At 47.3% G+C, this 12624-nt stretch overlaps 1 protein-coding gene across 2 annotated transcripts in view; it reads right to left on the bottom strand.

Moving 5' to 3' along the window:
* Window positions 1-12133, bottom strand: part of EXT1 (exostosin glycosyltransferase 1) — a 275246-nt gene extending 263113 nt beyond the window's left edge. The window contains exon 1 of one of the 2 annotated variants that reach the window (XM_080646233.1): window positions 10344-12133. In XM_080646233.1, the coding sequence (XP_080502359.1) occupies window positions 10344-11299 (956 nt within the window). In that variant the 5' untranslated portion in view covers window positions 11300-12133. The remainder of the gene's footprint in view (window positions 1-10343) is intronic. The other variant, XM_080646234.1, reaches the window with a different exon arrangement.
* Between the last annotated feature and the right edge of the window lie 491 nt (window positions 12134-12624).

A 12624-nucleotide genomic window follows, 5' to 3' on the forward strand; every position in this document is an offset into this window, starting at 1 on the left:
CACCAACCTGTCAGGGTGCTGGGACATATGTAGGAAGCATGCAATAGCTACCCACACAGGACCACACCACAATACCAGGAAGCTTTTTATTTCCCATAACAAGTGCTGATGTGTGCCATAAAACTCCAGACATCTGAGTTAGGGACAAACACCAGGACTCCAAGGCTAACTCATAGGAGACCCCCATGTACCTGGAGCCTTTGGAGAACTTGCTAAGCTTGGCAGACACGTTTTCAAATAGAGAACTTATTCTTAAAAGCACCAAAATGCTTTTTATTTTATTTTATTTTTTAATATATTTTGTTATTGATTTCAGAGAGGAAGGGAGAGGGAGAGAGAGAAACATCAACAATAAGAGAGAATCATTGATTGGCTGCCTCCTGCACACCCCCCACTGAGGATCGAGCCCGATAACAGGGCATGTACCCTGACCAGGAATGGAACTGTGACCTCCTGGTTCATAGGTCGATGCCCAACCAAATACTTTTAACTGTGGAGATGAGAAGAGTTCCAGAATGCGTTACTTGTTTCTCTGCTTTCTTAAACAAAGGACAGTGTACACATGTGATGACTCCAGGTCAACACTGACTGTGGTGTAGTTCATCAAATATTTACAGAAGCTCGGGTTGGTGACAGGCACGGTGCGCGGGGTGGGATTTACAGGCACGCTCCTGCGGAGTCTGGAGAACACAGTCTCGGGCACCAGGCCAGCTGTTCTTAAATTGCAGCGCTTCTTTACTTCTGGCCGTCACATTTATAATTTCCTGGCCTGCTTCCTTGCGTTCGGGTTGCCAGCTGTCCCTTCTTTGCAGATCTGTCTACAAGAATCCCTCTCTCCTTAAATTTACTGCTTCTCTCATCTACTGTGGGCTGCGAAACCAGATTACCAAACTGGTTAGAACTGTCTCGCTAAAGTAAGATTAAATAAATTCTAGGTGAGAAACCCAAGTGATGCTCCATAAATCAATCACAGCATTGTGTGTGAGCATGTGGCCTTTATGACATCAGTGCCAGCGGCGCAGAAGCCGTGGTTAAGAACGCAGGTGTGGGAGTCAGGTGGCCTCGGTTCCTCGCCCAGGCAAGTCACTCTGCCTCCATTCTGCATCTAAAAATGAGTATCTTCCTGCTGGGTGGACATAACGATTAAAGAAGATACTGCCCAGGACGCAACACACAGTGCACGCTCAAGAAATATTAGTTGCTATTGCTATTATCAGCATCATCAACTGGGCTCAAATATGTCACTGCCAACAGGATATGGCTTCAACAGTGCCCGCCACAGCCAACTTCCCCTAACCACAGTCCCCTGTTCCAGGAAGCAACTTCAGGCTCTTCTTTGCAAAAGGATGGTCACCAATTCAATCAAAAATAGCAAGGTAAGTCCTAGCTGGTTTGGCTCGGTGGATAGAGCATCGGCTTGCAGACTGAAGGGTCCCAGGTTTGATTCTAGTCAAGGGCGCGTGCCCAGGTTGCGGGCTCGATCCCGGGTGGGGGACATGCAGAAAGCAGCCAATCAATGATTCTCATCATCTCTTTCTCTCTCTTTCTCTCCTTTCCTCTCTGAAATCAATGAAAATATATATATATATATATATATATATATATATATATATATATATATATATTTTTTTTTTTTTTTTTTTTTTTTTAAATAGCAAGCTGATAGGGTGCTCTTTTAACTGGGGAGGTCACGCCACACCTAAAAGAAATGGCTCACCCCGATGGAGTAATGGTCACCAGCCAAGCAATCAGGCTGGTTTCCTCCAGGGCCTGGAAGAGATGGCTCGGGAAAGACTGGCCAGGAGCCGGCAGACACGCGCAGGAACAGAGGTGCCAGCCAAGGGGGATGGGAAGGCCCAGAGTGGGAAGAAAGGCGCCGGTCCCATATACTGTGCTGGGTCCTGAGAACTGAGTGGAACAGTTCCAAGTCAGTTTCTGTGCATGTCCCCTCATACTAAATCCTGTGACTTAAGGTGGCCTGCGCTATTGACTGCTCTTGTGCAACTCTGGGAGGCCACCGAGGAGTTGAGCTCCATTTAGAACAGTTATCCCCCACCCAATGCCACCCTCAATTGGTGAAGGTGTAAAGGTTAACTGTAGAAAGGATCACCTGCATTTTTAAAGCTGTCAGCCAAGGAACCTGGAGGATAGGGAATAAGTTAGTACCTAGAGATCACTCTCAACTGCTCCCACCCGTGCCATGCCACCTGCAAGCCCCAGCATGAAGGCCCCACACAGGTCTTTCCCACACAAACAATGGCTAGGCCTTTAAGGTGCCCACCACAATTTCCTGGGGATTAAGTATCAAGGGAGAGAGAGGAAGATTATTTCTGTGGCTCAGTTAAGAACAACTAGGTTTTGAAACTAAGCAAATCTCTGTGGTCGATCAGAAAACGACAGGAAGGTGGTTTTTAATAATAACAACACTCTGTAAACACACAGCATTTACAAGGTATATTCACACACTTCACCTCATTATAACCTCTCACCGACCCTGTGAGGTGTTATGATCCCCAAGGTGTGCCAGCTGGGGCTGGGAGGTGAAGCACCTCGTCCAGGAACCTGTGTGGGTCAGTCACTTCCCAGGTGCAGGGTCATACACAGGCCCTTTACAAAGGGCTTCCCAGAAGATGACGGTCTCCACAAAAGGAGGAAGGGTATCCCACAAATTTCACTGCTGCTCACAGTAATTACGATACCAAAAAAGTCCTGCACATAACTAAGCAAACACTGTGGGTTCACTTTTCCTGTCTCAGTTTTCAAATCACTTGCAATAAATGTCTCATGTGCACTTGGAATCCCAGACTTTCCTTACCTGGATGCCCAGACGTAAAGCCAGGCCCCAGTTCACGTCCAATGGACCATGGAGGCAACAATCAGAGAGAAAACAGAAACAGGGCCTTGATTAACTGGCGCAGTGAGCTAAAAGAATGGCGTCTGCCCAGGTGAAGCCTGCAGCTTCCAATATGGATATGCCGGGAAGGCTGGATTCTGCCCGGAGAAGGCAGGTTGAGGACCCAGCTCAGTAAGAAAGCAGGGAGATTTTTGGCTCCAGCAAAAACAAAACTTCAAAGGGAACAGAAGAGGTGGGAGCTTCAAAGACCCCCTGCAGGACCAATTAACACCTGCAAATGTTGATCTAAGCAGCCATTTAATGATGAGGACTTCAGAAATGGATGCTGAGCCTCACCTCAAAAACACCTTTTCCTCCGAAAAGATTGGGTTGGGGGTGTTGGAAAGGAAGTTCTATGTTGTTTTCTAGGAGAGACCGTAGTCCAGAGTAAAACAAATGCTCAGTAGAGTGACATGCATCACAGACTTATTTAAAATAAACCATTAAAAAAAAAGGATAGGGAACAAGTTAAATCTCTAAGAAAATGTAAATAAACTATACTGTAGGACTATGAGTTAGGAAAAAAAATCATGTAACCATTAAAAATCCCATTTTTAAATAGGACTTACCTATTTAGTAGATGCGGAAAATGCTCTTGGAAAATGTGAAGAAAAGACAACATGCAAACATACATTTAAAGTCTGACTTCAAATTTATCAAACCAACAGACAATAACGGCAAGGAAGGAGCTGGGTCTGGAGTTTGTTTTGTTCACTGCAGTGTTGGTTCCAACACCGGTGTGTCTGGCACCAACAAAGCACTTAAGGAAAATGTGTTGAATTCATTATTTACTTACTTTTAATTAAGTAATAATTAGCATATTGATACAAGGTGCTTGGCTATGCAGAGAGAGAAGGATCTAATCGCAGAGCTGTCTGTGTGTGTTACAACAGGCCGACTACTCGAAGTGTAATAAGTGGGGGGCTCTTATTTTCCCAATTTTCCGCAAAGGCTGTGCAAAACATTTATCATTTTGTTAAGCGCTGTTGTTGTTTTTTTGGGGGGAGCCAGAGGACCTGGGAGTGTTCCCGAAACCTGGCCCGTTGTGTCGGAAACGGAATCTTCCAGAGGTCCCACCATTTCTGTTGGATCACACTGTCCACCTGGAAAACAGTGGCTCCTGTCCCCATGGCACCATTGACAGCCACAGAGCAAGGCCCTGCAAGGTGCTATCAGCGAGGGCAGGGTCACACGCAGGTCACTTCCTCACTCTTCTCTGAGGAGCTCCAGGAAACAATGAAAAGCAGACCAAGTGGTAAACAGTTCAAGAGGTTCAAACAGTTGAGTGAAACAGTTCAAGAAGTTCCATGCTGTTAGGTCAGCGCTGGGTGCCATCTTTATTGATCACATCCCTACGCCAATTCCGCCCCCCCCCCCCTTCTGGGAACATGTTTACAAAGAAAAGCAATGGAAAAAGACCTGATACACAAACACCTGAATCCCACTGAACTCACTAACAGCATGTGAATAGGTAGAATGTTGTCGGATTCTTTAAGGTGGTAGCATTTTGTAGAGGGAAGAGAATGGTCTTCGGAATCCAAGATCCTGGTGAGAGCACTGCCATTTACACACTAGATGGGCCTTGGGGCTCCTTACTTCATCCTCTTGGGGCCGCATTCTAATCTGTAAAATGGGGATTTAACCCACTTGATACTGTTGTTGAAAGACTTAAATAAGCTCTAAATAAAGGTCAATCAAATCATAGGCACTGGACAAATCTTCCAGGTTTTTTTTTTTGGGGGGGGGGGGAAGAGGTCTGGGGGGGCGGAATTCCTCTTTATTAAAGGAACCTGGTCACAGTGGAAGAACTTTTACATGAAAACACTTCATCATTAAGCTCTTGGAAACATAAGCTTCTGTGTTCACCTTTGAATGTGGAACATGTTCATGAGATAGCAGAATCCAATGACCACTTAGCCTGACCTGCTAACCTGGTCCATTTTTTTTTTTTAAGTATGTTTTTTTATTGATTTTTTTAGAGGGAGAGAGAGAGAAACATCCATATGAGAGAGAAACATCAATTGACTGCCTGCCTCCCACATGTACTGCAACTGGGGATTGAAACCTGGGGCATGTGCCCCAACTAGAAATCAGCCCCGAGACCTTTCAGTGCACAGGATAACCCTGAGCCAACCAAGCCACACCGGCCAGGGCAACCCGGTCCATTCTTAACAAGGTGAACATTATGAGGTCACAGCGGGTCTGTGAAAACTGGAGAACTGGAAGCCAGAAAACCTGGGCCCTTGCAGGCTAGGCAGCTTTAGCCAAAGCACCTCACCATCAGTCTCAGTCTACACACCTGTAAAATGGCCTGGCACGATACCTTGCAAGAGCTTGTGAGCACAGCCGCCAGGCCCATTGAACCCAGCCCCTGCGTGACATTAGGGTTCTCAATGTCATTGCTGGCAAGTGTTTCTAGCACTGTGTTCTGGGGAGGCACATCTGCAGACCTTCTGACATGGAGAACAATCACCACTTGAGGATGTAACTGCTCCCCTTTGGCCAAGTCTGTCCCATCCAAAGCTGCTGTCACAATCAAAGGGGCCACCGGTGGCCTCCTTCCCAGAGGCAGGGCCTTGCCCAAGTCTTAGTCGCAAGTCTTTCTCTGCATAACAAAATCCTGCAGGCTCCTAGCTGAAGTCACAGATTCCGCTCTGAACCTTCATTTGTTGAACGAAAGTCAATCAAGATGCAATCGTCCACAGAAGTAGCCCTCAACACCCCGACCTTTATTTACAGGTTCCCTGGAAAGGAGGCTCACAGGTGCTCTCAAGAAAAAAAAAAAAAAAGCATGTTCAGAGGAGGTGAGAAAGGGTGGAGCAGAGAGAACTAGACCTCAGTGCGAGAAGACACGCTTCACAACTTCATAAGTTTGCAAAGGGCTGGCACTGTCTGTATTTTTAAACTGTGCTTACGTGGCTTATTTTAGAAATACTTTTGTGCTTTCATACACCTGTCGGGGGAAAGGCACTAACATTTTACATTTAAAACCTGAGAAGTACAATCTCCACCTTTCATTTTGGAGGAGGAAAACAATCACCTAAGATTCACTGCTGGCCCCTGCACTTGCTCAAGGGGTCTGCTAATACAGTCTGGGATAATGAGGAATAAGCAAATAATCATTTAAAATTACTACTCGTCTTGTGCTGCAAGTGCACCTGAATTCAACTTACCATTCAGTTATGCACAGCCTATTCCCTAAACCCCTTGGGGCCAAATGGAAAGTCCAAAAAAATCTCCTGTTTAGACTAAACAGCTCCAGGCATGAACACCTTAGTTATTAGTTAGCAATGAAAGGCAGAATGTAAGCCCTAGTCAGTGCAAGAGTTCCTCTGTCTGAGAATGCCCTTAAGTGAGAGGCTGTGTGTCAGCTCCTAAAACTTTATGACAAATTGTGCATGTATGTGCCTTTTTTTTTTTTTTTTTTTTTTTTTGGCAAAGTTTGTCCAAAATCTTCATCAGCTTCCCAAAGGATTCCAAGAGAAATCCCAAAGGAAACACCATCAATAAAGGTCTCACGGCTAGCGAGCTTTCAAGCATCTGTAATTGACAGTGGGAGACTGAAGGTCAAGGGGGAAAGTCAGAAGGCTTTCCTGCTAGGGCTACCCTGCCACCAACCAGATTTCTAACCTGCAGCAAATTCCTTAAGAACATCCTATTCCTCCATTTCTAAATCTGGAAGGTGAGGATGTTGGAGATGAATGGTCACTTAGCTTCAAGACCCTTAAAAATGCCAGGATCAGGCGGCACGGCTTCAACGAACACAGGAGAAGATGTCAAAAAGGCCTGCATAGAATCCTGCCTGTTCCCAGAACAACTGCTTAAAATATTCACCGCTGCTTTCCTAGGAGGGTCAAAGACAGAAGCCACCTCTCATTTTCTTCTTTTTCTTCTATTTCAGAAAGCCGAATTTGAAGTGTCACAATAATACCCTTTGAAGGGATTTGAACTATGAAATTCATGCGAAACTACAGTGATTCTGTAAGGATGCATAAGAAGCTCAAAGAATGTAGAATAGAAGGAATTTCTCTCAAGCCTCATTATCAATCATCTCCTGCAGCCACCTATTTTAGCTGGTGTCATCTACAGCTGTTAATATATGTAACTGATGACAATTAATTATGGGTGTCATAAAAATGGATGTTTTAATACAATCCTGGAATTCTGGATCAAAAATACTACTCTCTTACAAGAGAAGAGTGTTTTTCTTCATTCCATGTCGCTCTCTATACTTTTCATAATAAACATCTGATTTTCACAAAAGTGCAGGTCAGATGAAAGTCCTCAACCATTTAACACTAAATCTTTATCATTACATAAGGCTAACTTTCACTAAAAAGGTAACTTTTGTTTTAGTTGGTACACTTGTATATATTCTAGTATCCTAACTCAGCCATAAACTTTCAATCTAATTATCAGACCCCATAAGTCCAAAGCAAATTTATATGTGGTTGCTTGTGGCAGCAAATTAAATTGAAGCCTTTTCACAAGCACTTGCTAATAAAAAAGAGAAGTAGATGAAAATTGATCATGTTTTTACACACCACGGCCAAATGAATGCTCCGTCTAAAACCCATTCCCCAAAAGGATAAACAAATGTTCAAGGCAATGCATCAAAAGTCACAGGATGAGTCAGTATGAGAAGCCAAAGGCAGGTGACTTCTACAGACCCAACTTCACTATCACCTTCTCTAAAGCCAGGGAGAAATCAGCATTGGATCTGAGGGGCTCCGCATCTCACATAGGCAAGGCTAACAGAAAACATAGGTGTAAGTAGCACAGCAGTTACTGTTACTCCAGAGCTCAAGAGGCATTGCTTCCCAGGAGTGTTGTTCTCACAACATTTCAGGGCTCATTCTTCGGCCTCAGGTGTCTCAGAAATACTGGATCAAAAATACTACTCTCTTACAAGAGAAAAGTGTTTTTTTCTATTCCATGTCACTCTCTATACTTTTCATAATCAACGTCTGATTTTCACAAAAGTACAGGTAAGATGAAAGTCCTCAGTCATTTAACACTAAATCTTTATCATTACATAAGGCTAACTTTCACTAAAGAAAATAACTTTTTATTTAACTGGCAATCATGTGTACAAGCACCATTTCTCAAAGATAAAGGGTTCTGATAACCCAAGGAGGGGAATGAGTTAAAGCTCCATGGAGACCGGGCTAATGCATATGAACATTCTGCAGCAGCACCCTGTCCTAGCAACAAGGTTAGGACTGGAAAGCGTGCAAAGGAGAACAGGAAGAAAGTCCAGAAGTGACACTTGCTCAAGAAATCCCTCCTCGGGAGAAAGAACAGACTTGCTGTCCTAACTAAATGTCACTTTTCCCATGAGACTGGAAACTGAGGTCCTGACCCCTTGTGGTCTTTAATCATAAACCAAAACAAGGGTGTGGGTGTCAGATTTCCTGGCCCAATCACAAAGAGGTCAAAAATTAAATTTAATTAGCAAAAATTAAAGTTTCTAGGAAACTAACCCCTCCTTCCTTTATTACCAATCTCTAGAAAAAGCTTCATCAGAGGCTGTAGAGATTTAATATTTATTTTGGGAGTAAGGGGGTAAAGAAGGGAGGGTTGTTTTATTGGATTGACAGTGTTTCCCAAATAAATGTATAATTCAAATTTCCTAACGTGAGATCTCAGCTACAGCTGGAGGAAGGACGACCCCCATAATCCTTCTACAAAATTTGGGAGACTTGCTGTAGAAGACACTGAAAAGTTAGATTTCATCTTGACTAGTACTCTACCATCAGCCAGACAAAGAAATTCCTGAAAGGCTATAAGCACTTGTTTTTTCCTTACAAGCACCCACAGAAATAGGTCAACGTTAATGTCAAATAAACAAAGCAGTTCATTACTAACCACAGTCTGTTTCTTTTGTGACAAAATTTTAATCCATTTCAACTGCATCCAACTATCACACATAACTGTCCCTGAAGAAGAGTAAAATGTGAATTCATAATTGACCCCAGCCTCAGGCTTTTCTTATGTTTAAAAGGCAAGGTGTTGGGGGCTGGGGAGTCTGAGTGTTGGATACTTTCTCCTTCACTGTCTATGATCCAGGACAGGAGGACTTTAATTTCCCTTCCAATCACTCCTCCAGAGGCCCTGTGTCTGAGGAAATCCACAGACAACAATCAAACCTTTCATTTCAGGGCCTCGTTCCCACCATACCCCTTCCTGTTCCAATCAGGTTTACAAAGCGTTTCCCCTATTCTACATTTCATGAATCAACTGCAAAATCTGCCAACCTCTGCCAGTTCCTCTTGTACTCAGCTGAGAGGTTCCCCTTCCTTCCGTGGGTAGCACAAGGCTGCTCTGGTTTTTAACTGGCGTAACGTGGAAATGCACTGTAGGAACTCACTAACTCTTTCACAGCCAGATATACGTGAGTCTGGGGCGCCAAGCTCAGGTTAAAAGCAGATTTGTGGAGACTAGTTTTGACCCCAATTCCAATGTGTCAGTTTCTGTCACCCAGAAGGAAAAGGAAGAGTGAGAAGGGCTACAAAGTAAGCAATTCGGTTACTTAGCAACTGGACAAAACTTGCCTCACTACAGAGGGTAAGGAGGCAGCACAAACCCATTCAAAGAGTAACAGTCTCAATTTGCATGCAAATGGATAAGATAAAACGGAGAGGGAAATATAAATTAGCAACAGGAGTTTACAGCAGTGGGGCTGAGACCCAGATTTTAAAATCAGCTTCTCCTAGGAAGAGACTGTATATGTACATACAAACAAATAGATATGAATAAATGAATGAATGAAAGGAAGGGAAGGAAGAAAGAAAGACAGATCACAGGCCCTAACCAACTTACACTCTCCCTTCATAAAAGTCAATGCCATGGAGGGTAGGGAAGAGACAGCACAGAAAGTTTAGTAGCTAAAATCAAAACACCTCCACTGCTAACACATATTTAAAGCTCATGGAAAGATGACCATGGGAGGCTGGGAAAATCCAGGGAAAGCAGTTCCCCCTGCTTGTGAGAAAAGCAAATAAAGCATCAATCTTGGGGAAAGGTCTCCAGACTGTGGGTGGATTCCGTGCCTCTCCGGGTCTTGACCCTCACAAACGATACCCCCTCGCCCCCAGCACCCACTGGTGAAGCGACCTTTCCCAGCTCAGATCAAACCCATACCCTTCAAAGGAGACACATGGGCCTGAAGATTTTCTAAGCAAGAGGGAGACCCTGTCACCTACTTGGCCCAGGGGAGTGCTCCAGGCTTTTCTGTTTGCTCCAGGAGCTCACAAGCTGGGTCCCCAGCTCCTAGCCACACACCTGAGCCAGGCTGCACAGTGCCAGGGTGCCAGGCTCAGTGCCAGGAAGGAAGAGGACAGAGGGCTCCTCAGCCCCACCCGGAGCCTCCAGCCCCCAACCTCACACCTGGACAATGTGGGCAAGGCCCAGGGCTGACTCACAGAGGCCCAACCGCCCAGCCACTTACTTTTCATACTCGGTGTTGTCTCGGTCACAGCGAGAATCCTTGTGCTTTTGCCAGTCTTTGCCATGCTTGCAGGTGGTGAGGAGCAGGACATCCTCCCCGTTATGCACGTGATATAAGGCATTCCTGGTGTCTGACCCTATCCCTGTCAGGTACCTCTTTCCCTTGAATACCAGCATGTACTTCCTGAGAGGAGGGATAGTGTTAAACTTCAAAAACCCCCTCTCCCCTCCTGTCCTGGGATGATCCTTAGAAAAGAGGGGAATAGAAACATCAAAGTTGGGTCGGAAGTTTTCAGTACTGATGCTGGCTTTGGCCAGCATCGCCTGGCCGATGTCAAACCCCACGTCCTCGGTGTAGTCAGGCCAGGTGCCGGAATATAAATTAAAAATTAAATGATTCCTACCATTGTTCCACAAGTGGAGACTCTGCACTTTGGATCTCAAATTGTGCACATACTGAGGTGACAACTGGTCTCTGTCTAAAGTATCCAGGCTCAGGACAAAGAGGCACGCCTGGCTGGGGTCCGAGGTGTAGAACCTGGAGCCTTCGATGGCCGCTAGAATGTTTTGGTAACTTTCGGCGATTTTCTCCCCTTTTTGCTGCGGGTATACGTAGACTTTGAAACCGTTTTTCTTGCAAAGGGTGAAATCGAAGCAGGACTCCATGCGGCACTTCTTGCCTTTGTAGATGCTGGAGTTGGCGTCTCGCTTCTGCCGAGGGGAAATGTGTACGATGGAATCCTCGTTTTCCAATTGATCCCAAGGAACGAAGGGGCGCAGAGCGTCCGGGAAGCGCGGCCAGAAATGATCCGGACTCGGGTGGTGCAAGCCATTCCGACCGCTGTGCTCTTCTCTCCGGCTCCTCGATGCCCTAAACTGCAAGCCTCCGAAATAAAACAAAAGGGCGAGACAAGAGCCAGCTGAGAGCAGGATGAAATAGCGTTTTTTGGCCTGCATGTGTCCTGCCTGGGTCAAGAGGATTGTAAATAAACACAAGAATCACCCAAGTTTCCCAATCAACACTTTCAGCTCCAGTCCGCCATCTTCCCGCCTGTAAAGACTTCAAACTCTCCGCTCCCACCTTCTCTGGATGCCTTTCCCCAAGCCGTGGACTGATCCAGCGCATGTGGGCGATTTCTTTAACTTTCTCCCCTTCGGTCTTTCATCTTTGGGTTGCACAATGGACGGGAGAGCGGGGCTGAATATTTCGCACCCAGGGCGGGCGAGCAGCGGACTGTAATTTTCTTGCATGCAACAAGACGGGAGGGAAAGAAAGAGGGGAGAAAAAGCTCCCGATGCCCAATCAATGGCAAGACGAAGTGATTTCCTTGTCTCTCGGGTTCCTCTCGGCGGCGTGGAGAACCAGCCCTGGGAAAGCAACTTCAACTCCCCCACGCTCCCGTGCAGAGCACTCCGGTTCCAACAAGTCAGCCGGTGCCCGGGTTCAGCCGGCTAGTGCATGTTGCAGCCGAGGCGCCGTAACCTCACAAATCCCTGCATCTCTCTTTATTCCCTTCTGCAGCGGCTCTGAGACTCCGGCGGTGTTTACTCCTGCGCTCGCGGGGCCGGCCCCCCGGACGCGCGCGGCCCGGCTGCAGGCGGCGGCGGCGGCGCTGGATGGCGGCGGCGGCGCGTGCTCCCCGCGGGCAGTGCCGGCCCCGAGCGGCGCTTCGCAGGCCCCCGCGCGATCGCTGCCGACCGCCGCGTTCGGTCGCCGAATGTTACCCGGTTCTGAATGTTACACTTACACATTCCATTCCCGACACGACAGCGCTGACCTCATCCATCCACGCAGCCCGCGCTGCCATTGGCCGGGCGTCACGTCCGGGGGGGGCGGTGCTTCCGCTGCGCCCATTCATAACCCCCGGCCGGCGGCGCGGTGCCGGCTCGGCGCGGGGAGCGCGGGGGGCGTAGGGGGCGCAGCGTGTGCGGGGACCTCAGGTGCCTCTTCTGCAGCCGGCGGGAGGCCCCGTGCAAGCCCCTCGGATCGCCCCGGCCTGGTCCCGGGCCTGGGTTGCGCCTCCTCCCTCCGGGAACCAGCGCCGCCCAGAGGAGGTGGCCGGGGAACCAGGGACGCTGGCGTTCCCCGGGCCGCGCTGCCTCGGCCGCCCCGGGCGCCCTCAGCTCCCGGCTGGGAGCGCCTCCCCGAGCCTGCAGCCGGGAGTGTGCGGATTCCTGGAGAGGATGCTTGAAAATGGAGCACTGGGGCGAGCCCGAGGGGTGGGGGAGGAAAGAAAGGTTTCATAGAAAGTGACCAGCGACCAGAACGTCTCTCCCCCCAC

This window comes from Plecotus auritus, assembly GCF_963455305.1.
Source record: "Plecotus auritus genome assembly, chromosome: 11".
Lineage (NCBI taxonomy): Eukaryota > Metazoa > Chordata > Mammalia > Chiroptera > Vespertilionidae > Plecotus > Plecotus auritus.